We start from the raw sequence: 19,610 nt of genomic DNA on the forward strand, positions 1-19,610 counted from the left end.
TTTACGAGAGGGCACACAAGGAGAACAGAGTGGGAGGGAGAAGGACAAGTAGACTCCACAATGAACATGGATTATGATACAGGGCTCAATCCCAGAACCCTGATAATACCCTGATAATAGCCTAAGCCAAACCAAGATTAGGCTGGTTAACCTGCTGAGCCTCTCAGTCACCCCTGAAATAGTCTCTCTTAGCACCTCTTATTCCTTCTTATTAACACTTACTATATTATAATTGCAGGGTTTTTTACCCCCCTCAGCTACCTCCCCTCTGACAAACATCAGTTTGTTCTCTATAGCTGAGTTTGCTACTTGATTTGTCTCTCTTTTTTCCCTTTGCATGTTTTGTTTTGTTTCTTAAATTCCACATATGAATGAGATCATATGGTACTTGTCTTCTTCTGAAGAAGACTTCTTCTGACTGACTTTACTTCACTTACTTTCTAGCTCTATCCATATTGTTGCAAATGGCAAGATTCTTTTTTATGGTGGAATAATATTCCATTGTGTATATACACCACATCTTCTTTATCTATTCCTCAGTCAACGGACACTTGGGCTGTTTCCATATTGTAAATAATGCCACAATAAACAAAGGAGTGCATGTATCCCTTTGAGTTCACCTTTTAATATTTTTTGAGTAAATATCCAGTATTGCAATTCCTAGATTATAGGGTAGTTCCATTTTTAATTTTTTGAGGAGGCTTCATACCATTTTCCACAGTAGTTGCACAAATTTGCATTCCCACCAACAGTGCAAACCAACAGTTCCTTTTTTTCCACATCCTTGCTAACACTTGTTTCTTATGTTTTTTTATTTTAGTCATTCTGAAAGGTTTGAGAATGATATTTCACTGTGGTTTTGAATTGCATTTCCCTGATGATGAGTGATGTTGAGCATCTTTTCATGTGTCTGTTGGCCATTTGTATGTCTTCTTTAGAGAAATGCCTTTTAATGTCTTCTGCCTGTTTCTTAATTGGATTATTTGTTTTTTGGATATGGAGTTGTATAAGTGCCACCTCTGAGGCGGAGAGCCCGTTTGCACAAACGTTCAATAAACCCTCTTGCTTGTTGCATCTGCCTGTCTGGGGTCTGAGTCTCTGGGGCGTCCACCGGGACACGTTGGCACCCGTGAGCAAGGGTCCAACAGTTCTTTATATATTTGGGATACTAACCATTTATCAGATATGTCATTTGTAAATATCTTCTCCCATTTCACATGTTGCCTTTCAATTTTGTTGATGGTTTCCTTCGTTGTTCATAAACTTTTATTTTGATGTGGTCCCAAAAGTTTATTTTTGCTTTTATTTCCCTTGCTTTATGATACATACCTAGAAAAATGTTACAGCTCATGTCAGAGATATCACTACCTATGCTCTCTTTAAGGATTTTTATGGTTTCAGGCCTCAAAATTAGGTCTTTAATCCATTTTGAGTTTATTTTTGTGTATAGTGAAAGAAAGTGGTCCAGTTTCCTCTTTTTGCATGTAGCTGTCCAATATTCCCAACACCATTGTTGAAGAGACTTTTTCCCATTGTATATTCAATCTTCTTTTGTTGAAGATAAATTGACCATATCATTGTGGGCTTACTTCTGGGTTTTCTCTTCTGTTCTGTTGATCTATGTGTCTATTTTTATGCCAGTACCATACTGTTTTAATTACTACTGTTTTGTAATATAACTTGAAATCTAGAATTGTGATACCTTCAGGTTTGTTTTTCTTTTTCAAGGTTGCTTTGGCTATTTGAGTCTTTTGTAGTTCCATACCAGTTTTAGGATTTCTTATTCTAGTTCTATGAAAAAAGTTGTTGGCATTTGGATAGGGATTGCATTAAATTGCATTAAATCTATAGATTGCTTTGGGTAGTATAGACATTTTAGCACTATTTTTTCTTCCAACCTATTAGGATGAATGTCTTTCCAATTCTTTGCATCATTTTAAATTTCTTTCATCAGTGTTTTATAGTTTTCAGAGTACATTTCTTTCATCTCTTTGGTTAAGTTTATCCCTAGATGTTTTATTATTTTGGGTGCAATTGTAAATGGGATTATTTTCTTAATTTCACTTTCTGCTACTTCATCACTTGAGAAGAGGAATGCAACAGATTTCTGTATGTTTATTTTATATCCTGCAACCTTACTGAATTCATTTATAAGTTCTAGTAGGTTTTGATGGAGTCTTTAAGGTTTATAATTTTAGCTCATTGATAACTTATATAATTATTTCTTTTAACATCTATCTTCCTCTCTAAACTAGAAGCTCCATAAGATCAGGTAACAGGTTAGTTTTACCTCTGCCTATTGTCAGCATCTAGTTGAGTGACTACTGTAGAATGGGCCATCAATGGTTGTGAATATCTGAATATACCTTTTGCAAAGTCTCAAAAGCATCTTTCACCAACTACTGCCAATTGTCACTGCTATGAAAAGCACTGATTGGTGATATTAGTTCTATCTCTAAAAGATACCTTGCAACCAACAATTATACCATTTTAATTTGGATCCAACTATGTTTGTGATGAAGAAAATATGAATCTTATATCTAATGAAACTTTCATATATAGCCATAAAACCACTCCAGCACAAATTATTAATCTATTATACATGTTTCTGCTAGTTCTTAGGACATGGCCTCATATTCTTATTTATGCTGGCCCCCTTCTGTCTATGAATGAACATATCAATACTCTTAGATTGGAACTCTCAACCTAAATCAATGCTAACAAGTGTTCAGTATTTTTCCTTATGTTTTCCCTTTTCATTTGTTTACATAAGCTTCAAACTAAGCAGGTAGTAAAATTGTTCATTACAAAAATGACTATCGCTACACATTTTATCTCCTTCATTAGTGGCTATCAAAATAAGGTCTCCTGGGGTCCTTGATGACTGGGCTCTTAGAATAGTAATGCTAATAACATGACAATATCAATACTTCTGTGTCTGGAAAACATTAATAATCAGTTCCCCCTGGGAGCCCATCAAAAGCAGCAGACTTAATGGGATCTTTGTGGTTATAAACACAAGTAGGTTAGGTGGGTGGTACATGACGTCCTCAATCCTGACCAGCCAAAGTGGCCCCAATCAAAGAACATTTGAAAACACTCCTTTCACATTTTCTTTCCCACTGGTGGAGAATTTCACATAAGAACTGGGAAGCACTGTTTTCTCAGTATAATAGTGGATCCAAATGTTCTTAACTAATTCTATATACACGTGTGACCTATTTTATAGCATTATATATAGTTACACAGATTGTATTTATTCAGTTAAACCAAAATGCTAGTTATATTTCTATTTTAAGCCAACAATGCCTGTCTTTTACTTTTTTCTTCTCTTTCATTTTCAATACTTCCAATTTCTCACTAAAAGATAAGAAACTTGCTTGCGGAGGATTAGCAAATGCCCCTGAATTCTTCTGTTAGTACAGTTCAGTCCAATGAGGATTTATTACCATCACCCATAATAAATGATTCTACTTTCTAGTAATAAAATACTAACATTTCATCCCAAAAAGCATACTGGTATAAATGTGAGTCCTATGATAGAACAGCTAATGAAAAGAAAAATCCTCCAAGTGATATGGAAAGTGACATTTCACACTGGTATACCATTTCTAAACATAGTCCCACACAAAATACACATTTTGGTTAGTTTTAGACTCTTTGGGGAAATTCTAAATGGAATTGTTGTCCTAAAATATTCTTAAAACTAATACCAGTTTAAGTCTTTGATTATAAAGCCAACCCATGAGAAAAATAAAAATTTTTAGAACTCTGACATCTTTCCAATATAGAATGGTGAGCTACTGAGTATAGCTTTAGTAAGCATTACTTGGTTAAGGGTAGAAGAGCGATAAAGGAATTTGGGGAGATAAAAAAAACAACTTTAAAAAAAGGGAGAGGGGGGATCCCTGGGTGGCTCAGCAGTTTTGCGCCTGCCTTCAGCCCAGGGTGTGGTCCCAGGGCATGGTCCTGGAGTCCCAGGATGGAGTCCTGCGTTGGGCTATTTGCATGGAGCCTGCTTCTCCCTCTGCCTTTGTCTCTGCCTCTCTCTCTCTCTCTCTCTCTCTCTCTCTCTCTGTCTCTCTCTCTTTGTCATGGATAAATAAATAAAATCTTTAAAAAATAAAAAAATTAAAAATTAAATTAAGTTAAAATTTAAAAAAAGGAGAGAACTTTCTGCTACTGAGTCCAGGTAAGACATTGAGAATTTCACCATACTTTGCATAATGTGCCTTATAATGCCATTTTTTGTATTTCATTTCAAAATAATTTTAAAAGAAATATTCAAATGCCCTAAAGGTAAGGTTTTCTCCATCACTCTCCTCTCTCATTAAGTGGCCCACACTTTTATGAAATGACAAATGTAAATTATCACTCTACAGTCAATGCTCACCAGAGAAAAACAAAAAAGAGAAGTTTTTAAGCAGGTAGCAATTCATTCTATAACATTGATATTAATTGTTCCTAAGTTTTAAGAACTGTTTTTGAAGACTTGGAGTATGGAAACTTAGAAAATAAGATTCAAAATGGTTTTGGAATTCCTAAATTCACACGCTTCAAATAATACCTGTCGCCTTGTTGTTAAACCTCATTCAGTAAGCCTAGGATAAAAGAGACTTGCAATTATTATGAGAGCTTCTGTGAATAAAGCATTTGCTCCTTTAAGTGGGTTTTAGAAGAATGCAGATATTTTTATGGAAATATGTAACCATAGACATGTTTTTTCTTTTACTTTAATCTGTCAGGCTAAGAAAATGATGATATTTTAAAGCTGTTACTCCAATAACTAGCTTAAAACTGAGTACTCAAATAGCTAGTTCAGCATATAAACTCATAGACACCCACTTTAATGCAGAAAATTATCTGTGCTACTATTCTACACAAACAATAATCCTTTCTCCTTGCCACCCACCTACCAACTGAAGTTTTCTTTTTATGTAAGGCATGTATATCTTTAAAGTATAATAAGCATTGCTGTCTTGCTGACAGGAGAAGCACAAAACCCTAATGTCCTCCAATAAATGTAACTTTTGTCACCTATGCTATCCTCCAGATACTGTGTATCTTTGGAAGACATTACAAAGAGAACAACTGTTGTTAACTGTGCCATTCTTTAGCATGTGTAAACGCATAAGCTCTAAACTTAAAAGCAATTTCCTGATCTATAAATGAAAATAATAGGTTCATCTCCACTGCATCAAAATCCCTCAAAGCTACCCATAAAGTTGGTGAGTTAGTTTCAGCATCTCCATTCAAAAGGGTGTATGTTTAAGGCCTCCTCATATAATTCTGATGATCAGTTCTGAAAAAAGAGGAGAAAGAACTTCAATCCACCAAGCAATAAACATTTAGTGAGTGCCTCTATGTGAACTGCCAAGGTTGACAGAGGTCTACCTAGAACTCGGGGATAAAATTCTATGCTATGGCTATTTCAAATGCAAAAAAAGCTCCAGAGTTTCTGCCAAAATTCAGACTTAGGACTATATATGTTAGATATATAGACATACACACACACACTTCCATATGTTTAGAGTCATTGGAAAAGTGAAAACTCATCAAAGAAATTTTCTACAGCTTCTCAAACGGTGATGTGTGTTTAGGGAGTTCTCAAACTTAGGTGTTAAACATTTCCACAGCATACTTACAGAGAGCTTCAGATTTGTTTTTATTAATATCCTAGCATCACAGAGGAAGCTCAAATGCCACAAGAATCTGTTTCTAAGGTAACTCATCATATACCCTTATATAAATAGCTCAGAAAGCATAGATCCTTATATTCCAGCTATAAACGTGCTCAGATTTGTCAAAGGTCCTCTGAACCCTTAATCTAATGTCTCCCATCTCTGGCAATCAGCTAGTGTGTAACATGTTCATTTGCTGGGTCAACTCCTTGAACTGGAGATAATAACCCACCATTTAAGTCGCAAGAAAACAAATAGTAAAGGATGAGACATTTTACAGGGATAGACATCTAGTCCCTCTATTTCTCAAGGAAAACAAGGAAATGGAGACAATAGGGTTTAAATTAGAAATGAATTCTCTTTGTTAATAATTGTTGAATCTGAGCTATAGGTACATGGGGTTCATTATACAATCCTTTCTCTACTTTCCTGTCTGTATAATAATGTCCATAATAAAGTTTTTAAAAAGCGAAGATCTCTTCCCAACCTCCCAACTGTTAAGGAAGGAAACAAGAATATGAACACAGATGTTAAGAAAGCACCTGTGATGGTTAATTTTATGGATCAACTTGACTGAGACATAGTGCCCAGATATTTGATCAAACATTACTCTGGATATTTCTGTGACATGATTTTTATGAATGAGAGTAACACCTAAATTGGTAGACTTTGTGTAAAGCAGAATGCTCTCCATAATATGGGTGAGCCACATCCAATCAGTTGAAAACTTTAACAGAAAAAAAGACTGACCTCCCAAGAGCAAGAAGGAATTTGGCCAGCAGATAGCATTTGGATTTCAACTGCAACATTGGTTTCTCCCTGGGTTTCTAGTCTATCGGCCCATCCTGTAGATTTTGGACTTGCTAAGCCTCCATAATTGTATAAACAAATTCCTTAAGATAACCTCTCCCTCTCTTTCAATGTATCTCCTCCCCTCCATCTCTATGTACATTCATGTACATAGACATTAGATCATGTACATGAATGTACCTAGAGATGGAGGGGAGGAGATACACATACATATATACACAGAAATGGAGAGAGAGCTATATCTCTCTATTATATAAATATGCTTATATGTATATAAACTATTTAGATATAGACATAGGTATAGGTTTAAATATATAGTGATAGAGATAAATTTAGATATAGGGTAGGATAACCAAAATGTCTGTAGTGGCTATTAGGAGCTATATACGGGTTCTTCAGAGAAACAGATCAATATAATGTGGTGTGCATGCATGTGTGTGTTTCTCTCTCTACCCAACAATGAGCAAGATGTAAGATGTGTTCAATTCTTATCTAGAGTAAATCTCCCCACTTTGTCAATTATCATTTTAATCTCTAATAGTATTTGTAATAACCTATATTTTGTCTCTTTACTTTCAATTTTGTTTTTGTCTCTCTTTGTCAAAAAAATTAATTAATTTCCAAAGGAGTAAGGACTACATATTTCTTTTTCATCATTTCATTTCTAGAACTTAGCACACTATAGTATAACACAGATTCCCAACAAATAATATTGAATGGGTGGATGAACATTCTCAAACCAGTAACTTCTCAACGAGGTTCTTTGGAATTCATACCCACCAAACAAGGTGCAATTAGTGATACTTTGATAGGTCCATTGAGTATTATTCTCAATTATCTGTGTCTTAATCAAGTCAATAAAACAAGTACCTGGACAACACAATGAGCCATACTTGGTTTGTCTTAATGTTCAAACTTTTACAGCACTTCAATTCTCAATTTTTCATCTCATGTATTATGTTGAATCACATGAAACTTCTAATCTACAAAAAGAGTAATTTATTAGAATTCAACCTAATATGACACATAGTTAGAGAAATGCATATTCTATGCAATGAAAGCCTTAAAATCAAAAGAGAAATTACTTTTAAATCTAGATTGTTGAAAAGTGAATCTTCCACTCTAGCTACTACCTTCAAATTGGGTCTTGTTTTGCATATTCCTCATGGGGGAAGTATGACATAAGAAATATAGAGGGGCTATTCCATTTATCCCACTATTTCAGAAAAAAATGGGGAAAGAAGGGGTAGTTTTAAGGATTATACAATCCATAACTCTAAAATAAGTTATTGTGCAATCCAGAAGTTTTTAATTGTATAAAAAGCATTTCAGTGGCATTTATAGTTTTCAATTATCCCAAGAGTGGGGCACTTGGGTGGCTCAGTTGGTTAAATGTCCTACTCTTGATCTCAGTTCAGGTCTTGATCTAAAGGTTGTGAGTTCCAGCCCCACATTGGGCTTCATGATGGGTATGGAAGGAAGGAAGGAAGGAAGGAAGGAAGGAAAGAAGGGAGGGTGGGAGGGAAGGAGGGAAGGTGGGAGGGAGGAAGGATGGATGGAAGGGGGAAGAAAATATTGAACTTTTTTTAAAATTCCAAAATATCTGATACACTTATAATTCATCTGAGTAGTTCATGCCCAAAATCAATGCACAGATCTATAGGTGAAGATACCTAGACTCTGGGTACAGGTAAAATAAAATAGACTGTTAAAAATGACATCTAAAAAACCCCCAGTAAAGTATGGATTGTATGGTGTGTACAGTATCCTTTAAAAAAAACCCACCCTTTTCTGCCTATAATAAATTAATCAATCATACTAAACATAAGATACAAAGAAGAGGATGTTGGTTACTTACAACTGTAAGATGAGCACATGGCTATATGTCCCTCTTACATCAAGGAGCCGAAAATAAATACAAAAGTGAAACCATTCCTATCTGCTGGTAAGTACCCTTTATATTTTTATTTTTATATATGTTTCAGATCCTGATTCATACCATTTTGTAATGTTTATCATTGCTCTTTCTTATTTGGGCATAAAAGGAAAATAAAATGTCAAAATCATTCAGAAAACATTGGAAGTTTTATCAATGGAATGGCCATACTCTTCTGTTTGGGCCAAATTCACTAAAAATTTGTAAAAATTTTCAGTTCAGGTCTTGATCTGAGGGTTGTGAGTTCAAGCCCCACATTGGGCTTCATGATGGGTATGGAAGGAAGGAAGGAAGGAAGGAAGGAAGGAAGGAAGGAAGGAAGGAAGGTAGGAAAGAAAGAAGGGAGGGTGGGAGACAGGGAGGGAGGGAGGGAGGGAGGAAAGAAGGAAGGGAGGGAAAGATCTTGAAAATCTTGAAAGATTCCAAGAGTTTTCAATTGGAATTCAATTGGAATTGGTTGTAATTTGGCAACTCTGAATAATTTTATAAAGTAGGTACTTTTCCTAAATATCTTATTTTTTAAAATCCCTGTACAGAAGCTACTGGTTATGTTATGGTATATACAGGGCTTTGGAAAGGGAAAATATCATAAAAAGAAAAGCTTGCTTGATGACCAAAACAGAACTGAATTGAAGTAGTCAGGGAAGGAAACACGTAGGGAACCACCAGATGGATACCTTGTGGGCAGAAGCAAGGGTGGATTTGGCGAGTGTTAACACTCTGCTCGCACACTATCCTTCCTGACCTGAAAGGGAAAATTAGCAGTGACCCTATCTCCATGTCCATCCATGGTACTCCACCGTGGCCACACCTTTAAGTCACCTAGTACTCTTTGTAAAGCTATATGATTTCCCTGCCACTACCACTCTCTATTCTGATTTGATTCATTTGCAGTGAGCTTTGGGCACTGTTTTTGTTTTGTTTTTTAAGTGTCTCAGGATTGAGACCCAGTGCAGTTCAACAGGGATTGCAGTTAAAAAGCAAACTGACTGATGATTACAATCCATATTATAAGCATTTGACTTAAATTTTTGTTGCATCTCTTTGTAAAAATCATTCTAACACCAGGTGGGGTATGTGGAATGCCACTAAGGAAAATAGAGAAAAGAGAATCCTGCATCCAATTCTTCATCAACTCTCCTAATTTGGAATGATTAAAAACCACTTCCAGGTTATGCTTTCACTTCCTCTCCCCCTTGTAGTGGCTAAATGGTGGCCCCCAATAAAGATATGCCCGTCCTTATCCCTGGAACCCATGAATGTTGGAAAGGTCTTTGCAGATGTAGTTAAGGATCTTGAGAAGAGATCTTCCTGGATTTTCAGGATAAAATCTAAATCCAATGATAAATGACACAGAGAGCGCAGACACACACAGGAGGAGAAGGCATCATGAGGATGGAGGCAGAGCTTGAAGCTAGAAGCGTGTGGACCTGCTGACATCCTGATTTTAAATTTCCGGTCTCTAGAATTGTGCCAAAAATAAATTTATGCTATTATAAGACACCAAGTTTGTGACATTTTGTATGGCAGCCACAAGAACCAAAACTAACTTTCCCTTATTTTTTCTCATCCCAGAAATTCAATAGCATGAAGTAGTGGACTGAGTTGGGAAGATTAGCTGAGCAGAAAAAAAGTCTGACTAACATCTGGGCCTCTGGCCTAAGGCACTCCCAGACACAAGTCCCAGCTCTGCCACTTAATGGAGGAGAAAAATGTCTCTCTGAACCCTAGTTTCCCCATCTACAAGATGGAGATATTAGGACCTCTTTATTTAATTGTTTAGTGGGAATGTTGTACTTGAACATATTCTGACCTAAATACAGAAATGAAATAAAAAAATATTTGACAACAGCAGCCATCATAGCCCAAACAGAAGGAAATGGCACAGCATGGAGACTCCTCCTGGACCAGAAGCTAACCCATTTAGCTGCAGGTAAGGGTGGTCTTGGGGGAAGACCCAGTCAGCTGGGCCCTCATCCCAACTGGTGGGGAGAAATTGCTGTATTTTAACCAGAAAGCTTTGAAAGAAAGCTTTTGAGGGAGAAATAAACAGAAAAACAAAATTATTCTCTCTCTCTCTCTCTCTCTCTCTCTCTCGCAAAGCTAGGTTTCTTCAAAAACTATTTCATGATGGGAATTTCTTTCTTTTTTTGTTTTTTTGTGGGTATTTTTAATCAGATTTTTCTCTCTTGAATCTGAAAAATGCCTCCTTTGTTACAAGTAGTACCGGCCCTTTCCCCAAACAACACTAATACCTTGCATAAAGAAACCAAGTAAAACATGTAACATACTTAGCAGGTGCATGGTAATATTAAATGCTAAATAAGTGATATCTATCAATTGTCACTGTCAAATTATTATTACTACTTGTGTCATTAGGAAGAAACAGTTGCAGTTTCTTTCTCCCTTTACCTAAATCCACATAGAACCATATGTGCAAGTTCTTTGAACTTTGAAAATTTTATAGCCTAAAAGAAAGAAAAGTATTTTGTCAGGTAGGTGATTTTGCATGATGGCTTCAGAAAAAAAGACTGCCTCTGATATTACTACACAAATGAAAAGAATTACTTTATTCTTCAGAATATCACATATATTCAATTATAATGACAAGCTTGCAGATAGCCATTTCATGGGTCTATAAAAACGGCAGTTTCATATGGTTCAATCTAAGAGTGGGATGCTCTAGTTGACTGTTAATCATTTCTATTAGGTCTCTTCCATTCATAGACTGAGATCTAAAGAAGAAATTGCTATGGTAACCCTAAGAATTCAAGAGGACTGCATGAGGGAAATTAGGAGAAAATGAGTCCAAACTCATCACTTTGAAAATGAGGACTTAAGCCCCAGAAAGGTGACATGAGCTTCCCAAAATATCACAGCTAATTAGTGGCAAAACAGCTCTGGCTGTCTTCACTATGCTTCTTTCCACCACATCAGGCTGCCTTCCTTACTTCTTTACATTTGCCAAATTTCACTGAGAAATCAGTGTTCTGAGGATGATAATTAAGGCAAATATCAAGACTTAGACAAAATCTGGGATACAAACACATTTCTCAAAGATACTTTTGATCAGTGATAATTAGACTTTTTTTTTTACCAACAATTAAACTTTTAAAAGGAGCAATGTCCTAATGAAGGTGTATAGTTCTTAGACATTATAATTTGGGATTCTCCTGATTAAACTATTTTTAAAGCTCTCTTTCTATGACCCCACTCTAAGTTTGAGACATAGATTTTTTCAGTGTTTCTTCAGCTGACAGCTTCTGATTCATGCTTTATTGTTATTGTTCCAACATTATCTTTAAACCTTAACTTATTTGCAAGTATAATTCATAATTGTCTCTAAAATACTCAGATAACATGTCAAACAAGACAAAAAAATCTTAAATAGCTCTAACCTTAGTTCTCTGTACCTGTTATAGTTTGCAAAGGAGAAAACATCGCCAATTTTAATCTCCCAATTTAAGTAATGAATACAATGTGCTTATGGGTGATGACAGTCTTAAAAGCCATTACTGTGACTGATATTTTATTAACGTTGCATGGCTATGATTCTATTAAGACTTTTACCATAGGTACCATGCATCTTTACAAAAGTAATTCATTAATCTAGTTTAACCCTGTAGAAGATGTATCGATTATCCCAAAATACAGATGAGGAAATTGAAGTTTAGAATGGTTCCATAATTTGCTAAGTCACACAATTTGTGCCAACCAGCTGATTATGGGGGGAAAGTAGAATTGCTATGAATCTTACCTCCATACTACCCCATGACCAAGCAGAAGTCTATTTGTCTCGCAAACTTATGCCCCAGCTGGGACAGTAGTGGCTAAACCACTTGTAAGTCCCAGATTTTACCTGACAAACTCATTTTACCTGACAGGGAAGAAGAAATGAGGATTGGAATTATTTTTTTACAAAAGAGAGAGAGCTTAGTTGTTACCCGTAAGATAAGAGCACTATCTTTAAATGCCCAGCTTCTGTGTGATGACCACCATCACTCTGTGGTAACTTCCTGCACTACAAAGTTCTACAGTCCAGCAATGAAAAATAAAATATGTCCTTTAAGAACAGGAAGCCAATTATTTATTTAAGTATATTATTTTTCTTCAACAAATTGGCAGTTAGTAAATTATGTAGTAGATTCGGTGACCTTAAGGAGTAAAAAATTCCCTTTGGAAAAGTAATTATTGCCCTGTGAAGTGGGAAGTGGATCTGAGCAATGAAAATCTCAGAAACAGCTAACTGAAGTGAAATGGCAATACTGCTGCAATATAATGAGACTAAAACATATCAAGGTTCTTGTCAATGAAAAACCACTTTTTTGTCAAGCATTAGTCAGAGGGAAACTCAAAACACACATCTAAAGAGCTCAAACGACAGGAAGTGGTGGTCAGCCTTTTCCCATCTGCTCTTCAAACTCAAAGAAGGGCATTACTTTCACAAAGCTAATGTATTCTTCGGTAATGTCTGTTCATCATGTCTACCACAGCAGCATCCAAACAGCTCACATGTGATTTCTTAATGGGGCCTATCCTGGAAACAGTGATAATCCTCCCCTGACCAAAACCACAGCAAGTTGCCAAGCTCAGGAAAATGTAAGGCGTCATGCTTACCCAGCCCCTCATGGATCCCAGTCTTGTCTTTAGAGTGCTTCCTTTTCCCTCGTTGCTCCAGGCATGGAAGGCCTATTTTTTCTAAATATATCTTCTTGTTGATGAAGAGGAAGAGGACAACCAGAAGAACAATAAAGACCCCAACTGCTGATAGGAAGCCAATGGCTTCAGGAGGAACTGGCAAGAGAGCACAAAAGAAAAAAAACATCATCACAATTAAAGTAAACCAACTTTTACTTCTAACTGATCAAAGTTTATATTTATTAATTAAAGTGGCAAATACTCTACAAGTCTTAACACTTGCTGGCAGTTCCAGGACTGTGTACAGGAGAAAGGAAAAAAAACAATTGTTGCTCAGTACATCCCACTAGGCTGGTTCTTCAGACGACAGACCTCACTATTCTTTTGCACTTGTGCTTTCTTCCTATCCTCAGCCTAATATTCAGCTTCAAACACACAAACTACATGAGATATATCTGTTAAATGGGTTGAGCTGGAAATGGTTGATCAGTGTTTTAAAAGCAAATCCCTGGAAAACACAGCTGTCCAAAGCTTAAAAGATAATCTCTTGAGACAAACTTTCAGACATCTTCCTTTTCAATATTTGCAGTTGGAGAAAAAAATCATTTCCTGGATATAGTTTTGCAAACCCAACTATGCAATATGATGATTATCATCATCAATGGAGACAAGAAAATTCCTAATCCATGCCATCAATGTAAGAAATCGGAAATATATTTTGACTGATAATATTTTAGAAGCCTGATAAATGAAATTTTATCTTCTTCCTCCTCTTCATCAAAATATCCTGAGTTTTATTTGACCTTGGTTAAGTGCTACCCAATATACCTTAAAGAGTTCCAGCCACTGAATTCAGCTATGAAGTGCAAATAGCAGGGAGACTAGAACTAATTCAGGAATTTTTTTTAACTAATTCAGGATTGAGGGAAGATTCGTCTAAGGAATTGAAATTTGGGCCAAGACATTACTCAGTAAAGAAATCCAGAAAGCAAAAAAAAAAAAAAAAAAAAAAAAAGAAATCCAGAAAGCAAATTATTAAGGAATTAATTACAGAGCAGGTGTCAATAGAGTTATTTAAGGGAGTTGAGTATATGTGAAAACTTATTAAAATGAATCTCCTAAAATGCAGCTTTAATCCTTTAGCAGGTTTAATATGTAGACTAATAAATATGAAGGGATAATATTTACCTCACCCTACCATCCAGATACGAGAGAAAGGATGAATCAAACCGGTTCCAATGCCATGAAAAGATAAAGAAAATAAATGGTACTGCCTCACAGAACCAATCCAGTGCCAAGCCAATGAAAGAATAAACAAAGATAATAGCTTGGTAGTCTGCAAAATGATAATAGTGTCTGCTATCAAAGCCAACATTTACCATGAAAAAAAGTATGCACATATTGATTATTCCCTCTGTCTTTAGAGGCAGCATAGGTAGTAGTGCTTACTGGCATGGATTCAGCAATTATATTGCCTGAGAGAAAATCACACTCTGCCACTTATTATCTGTGTGGCCTTGTGCAAATTATTTAACCTCTCTGTGCTTCAGTTTCCTAAGCAACAAGAGGATATAATAAATATAGCTATATCAAAGATTAAATGTGTTAACACATGGAAAATAATCAGTGTGGCACCTGACATATAGTGATTTCTCCAACAGAAATAACCATCTTCCCCAACATCATCATCATCATCATCATCATCATCTTTGAAGAGCTGTTAAAATATCTAGGAGCAGTAATTTGAAAAGATACATGCACCTCTATGTTTATTGCAGCATTATTTAAAATACCTAAGATAAGGAAGCTACCCAAGTATTCATCAATTGATAAATGGATAAAGAGGATATGGTATATATACCAAATGGAACGTTACTCAGCCATAAAAAAGAATGAGGCCTTGGCATTTACAACAACATGGAAGGACCTAGAGGGTATTATGCTAAGTGAAATAAGTCAGACTAAGAAAGACAAATACCATATGACTTCACTTATATGTGGAATCTAAAAAACAAAACAAACAAAAAAGCAGAAATAGACCCATAAATGCAAAGACAACTGATGGTTGCCAGATGGGAGGGGTTGGGGGTGGGCCAAGTGGGTGGAGGTGAGTGGGAGGTTCAGGCTTCCACTTATGGAATATATAAGTCAGGGGGATGAAAGGTACAGCCTAAGGAATATATTCAGTGGTATTATAATAGCATTGTATGCTGACAGATGGTAGCTACACTTGTGGTGAGCATGACATAATGCATAAACTTGTCAAATCACTATGTTGTACACCTGAAACTAACATAACATTTATATGAACTAAACTTTAATTTAAAAAAATATCTAGCAGTGGAGACTGGGTGACTCAGTCAGTTAGTCTCTTACTTTAGCTCAAGTCATGATCTCAGGGTCCTGAGATGGAGCCCCATGTCTGGCTAATGCTCAGCAGATATTCTCTTATCCCTCTGTCCCCTCTCCCACTCACTCATTCTCTCTCTCCCTCTCTCTCAAGCAAATAAATAAAATATTTTTTAAATATCTAGCAGCAGTCAAACATGGTATGCATGCACTGCTTTGTGCAGTCTGTGCTCTGGACCCTATCTCCATCCCTTTCATCAAAACAATTACCTCTCTCTATGTTTGCCCCTCATTCATGTATTTTCAACTACTTCCCCTTATAAATACATCTTTCTCACCTGCATTAATCTACAAAAAGCCCAAAGCAAATATCATTCTCAATGGGGAAGCACTGGGAGCCTTTCCCCCAAGATCAGGAACAAGACAGGGATGTCCACTCTCACCACTGCTATTCAACATAGTACTGGAAGTCCTAGCCTCAGCAATCAGACAACAAAAAGACTTAAAGGCATTCAAATTGGCAAAGAAGAAGTCAAACTCTCCCTCTTCGCTGATGACATGATACTCTACATAGAAAACCCAAAAGCCTCCACCCCAAGATTGCTAGAACTCATACAGCAATTTGGTAGCATGGCAGGATACAAAATCAATGCCCAGAAATCAGTGGCATTTCTATACACTAACAATGAGACTGATGAAAGAAAAATTAAGGAGTCAATCCCATTTACAATTGCACCCAAAACCATAAGACACCTAGGAATAAACCTAACCAAAGAGGTAAAGGATCTATACCCTAAAAACTATAGAACACTTCTGAAAGAAATTGAGGAAGACACAAAGAGATGGAAAAATATTCCATGCTCATGGATTGGCAGAATTAATACTGTGAAAATGCAAATGTTACCCAGGGCAATTTACACGTTTAATGCAATCCCTATCAAAATACCATGGACTTTCTTCAGAGAGTTAGAACAAATTATTTTATTTATTGTGTGGAATCAGAAAAGACCCCGAATAGCCAGGGGAATTTTAAAAAAGAAAACCATAGCTGGGGGCATCACAATGCCAGATTTCAGGTTGTACTACAAAGCTGTGGTCATCAAGACAGTGTGGTACTGGCACAAAAACAGACACATAGATCAATGGAACAGAATAGAGAACCCAGAAGTGGACCCTCAACTTTATGGTCAACTAATATTCGATAAAGGAGGAAAGACTATCCATTGGAAGAAAGACAGTCTCTTCAATAAATGGTGCTGGGAAAATTGGACATCCACATGCAGAAGACTGAAACTAGACCACTCTCTTTCACCATACACGAAGATAAACTCAAAATGGATGAAAGATCTAAATGTGAGACAAGATTCCATCAAAATCCTAGAGGAGAACACAAGCAACACCCTTTTTGAATGCAGCCACAGTAACTTCTTGCAAGATACATCCACGAAGGCAAAAGAAACAAAAGCAAAAATGAACTATTGGGACTTCATCAAGATAAGAGAAGCTTTTGCGCAGCAAAGGATACAGTCAACAAAACTCAAAGACAACCTACAGAATGGGAGAAGATATTTGCAAATGACATATCAGATAAAGGGCTAGTTTCCAAGATCTATAAAGAACTTATTCAACTCAACACCAAAGAAACAAACAATCCAATCATGAAATGGGCAAAAGACATGAAGAGAAAACTCACAGAAGAAGACATACACATGGCCAACATGCACATGAGAAAATGCTCTGCATCACTTGCCATCAGGGAAATACAAATCAAAACCACAATGAGATACCACCTCACACCAGTGAGAATGGGGAAAATTAACAAGGCAGGAAACCACAAATGTTGGAGAGGATGTGGAGAAAAGGGAACCCTCTTCACTGTTGGTGGGAATGTGAACAGGTGCAGCCACTCTGGAAAACTGTGTGGAGGTTTCTCAAAGAGTTAAAAATAGACCTGCCCTATGACCCAGCAATTGCACTGTTGGGGATTTACCCCAAAGATTCAGATGCAATGAAACGCCGGGACACCTGCACCCCGATGTTTATAGCAGCAATGTCCACAATAGCCAAACTGTGGAAGGAGCCTCGCTGTCCATCAAAAGATGAATGGATAAAGAAGATGTGGTCTATGTATACAATGGAATATTACTCAGCCATTAGAAATGACAAATACCCACCATTTGCTTCAACGTGGATGGAACTGGAGGGTATTATGCTGAGTGAAGTAAGTCAATCGGAGAAGGACAAGCAGTGTATGTTCTCATTCATTTGGGGAATATAAATAATAGTGAAAGGGAATATAAGGGAAGGGAGAAGAAATGTGTGAGAAATATCAGAAAGGGAGATAGAATATAAAGACTCCTAACTCTGGGAAACGAACTAGGGGTAGTGGAAGGGGAGGAGGGTGGGGGGTGGGGGTGTTGGGTGACGGGCACTGAGGGGGGCACTTGACGGGATGAGCACTGGGTGTTATTCTGTATGTTGGTAAATTGAACACCAATAAAAAATAAATTTATTATTTAAAAAAACGCATCAAATACCTCCCAACCTTTTAAAGCCTCTCTTCACTACCACATGCTCCTCAACCATAGCCCTCTCTCTTTTCCCCTTTGCAACTATCTTCTGATTATTTCTTACACTCATCTCCTCTTTCTCACCTCTGAAGTCACTAGCATCCTTTACCCACACTCCCACTGATCTCCATGTGCTCAGAATTACCCCCTCAAATCCCTTCTTTACACAAGAGCTGGGGAAATCCTCCTGAAATACAAATCTGATTTGCTCATGTGCAAATCCTTATGTTATGGGTTGAATTGTGAACCCCAAAAGATACATCCACCCTAAATTTCAGAATGTGACCTAATTTGAAATAAAGGCCTTTGCAGATATAATTAGGACAGGATCTTTAGATGAGATCATCCTGAATAATGGTGGGCCTTAAATTTAGTGATCAATACCTCTACAAGGGACTGAATAGGAAAAAACTGAGAGAAGAAAGCCATGTGAACACAGGAACTGAGGCCATAGTTACAAAACCTTTATCTGGGGTACATGAAGGGTTGCCAGCAGCCACAAAGAGCCAGGAGAGATTCATGAAACAGATTCTCCCTCAGAGATTTCAGAGGAACCAACTCCACTGACATCTTGATTTTGGACTTCTGGCATCAAAAAAATAATACACTTGTGGGTTTTTTTAAGATTTAATTTATTCATTTATTCATGAGAGACACAGAGAGAGAGGCAGAGACATAGATAGAGGGAGAACCAGGCTTCCTGCAGGGAGCCTAATGTGGTACTTGATCCCAGGACCCCAGGATCATGACCTGAGCCGAAGGCAGATGTTCAACCACTGAGCTACCCAGGAGCCCCATTTCTGTTGCTTTAAGCCATAAAGTTTCTGGGAATTTGTCATGGTAATTCTAGGAAACTAACATATCCTACAGTGGCTTCCCATTACCCATAGGACAAAATCCTATTTCATTAACTTGTTTTACAAGGCCATTCATGACATAGCTACTGATTTCAGCCTTTATCGCTTAGCACTCCGAACATCAAGCTTTTTTTTCCAACATCTAACTTTTTGTTGCCAGTGTATTCACCTACTTCTGGTCCCCCAAACATGGCTCACCTCCAGACCTTTGGATAGGCTATTTCAACTAGGTGAGGCAAATGCTCACTCTCTTCTGGCTAATTCTGATACTGTACTGAAAGCCTTTCTTGTTCCTCCTGACCAGGCTAGATGCTTCTACTTTGTGTTTCCCATCACTGCACCTCTGACAGATTCATCAACAATTTTCAAATAAGACATAATTTTATAACAACAGGGACTGTGCTTCGGTGACTCATTGCACTCTCAGCAGCCAACATAGGGTGGGTACTCATAAATATTTGATACCTAAATAAATGTTGAACTCCTCTTTGTTTAACACATTGATTAATGTAACTATTAATGTAACTATCAATGAAAACTTCTGGAAAGAAAAGATAAACTTCAAGTGGGTCAGTAACACTAAGCAACACAGGATATGATTTACATAATATTCAGTCATAGAAAAGAGAGTTTATCTATCATTCACAAGCAGAAACATTTGGACCTAATGTCATTCATTAATGAAACGAATTTTTTATTTTTGTACAAGTATATTTTTCCATTAGAAAGCAACATGAGGCCCATTACATAAAATCTGCAAAATATAGAA

The 19,610-nt window shown here is 36.8% G+C and overlaps 1 protein-coding gene across 19 annotated transcripts in view; it reads right to left on the bottom strand.

Moving 5' to 3' along the window:
* SYT16 (synaptotagmin 16) overlaps window positions 1-19,610 on the bottom strand; it is a 245,608-nt gene that overhangs the window by 106,738 nt on the left and 119,260 nt on the right. For 18 of the 19 annotated variants that reach the window (XM_041759535.1, XM_041759540.1, XM_041759544.1 and 15 more), the window contains one exon: window positions 13,045-13,221. Coding sequence is in view for 9 of the 19 variants with exons in the window: in XM_041759540.1 (XP_041615474.1) it covers window positions 13,045-13,221 (177 nt within the window). In the remaining 10 variants the exon portion in view is untranslated. Of the gene's footprint in view, window positions 1-7,361; window positions 7,475-13,044; window positions 13,222-19,610 lie in introns of those variants that run through there. The other variant, XM_041759536.1, reaches the window with a different exon arrangement.

The sequence above is a fragment of the Vulpes lagopus genome, chromosome 6 (genome assembly GCF_018345385.1).
Source record: "Vulpes lagopus strain Blue_001 chromosome 6, ASM1834538v1, whole genome shotgun sequence".
NCBI classification, from domain to species: domain Eukaryota; kingdom Metazoa; phylum Chordata; class Mammalia; order Carnivora; family Canidae; genus Vulpes; species Vulpes lagopus.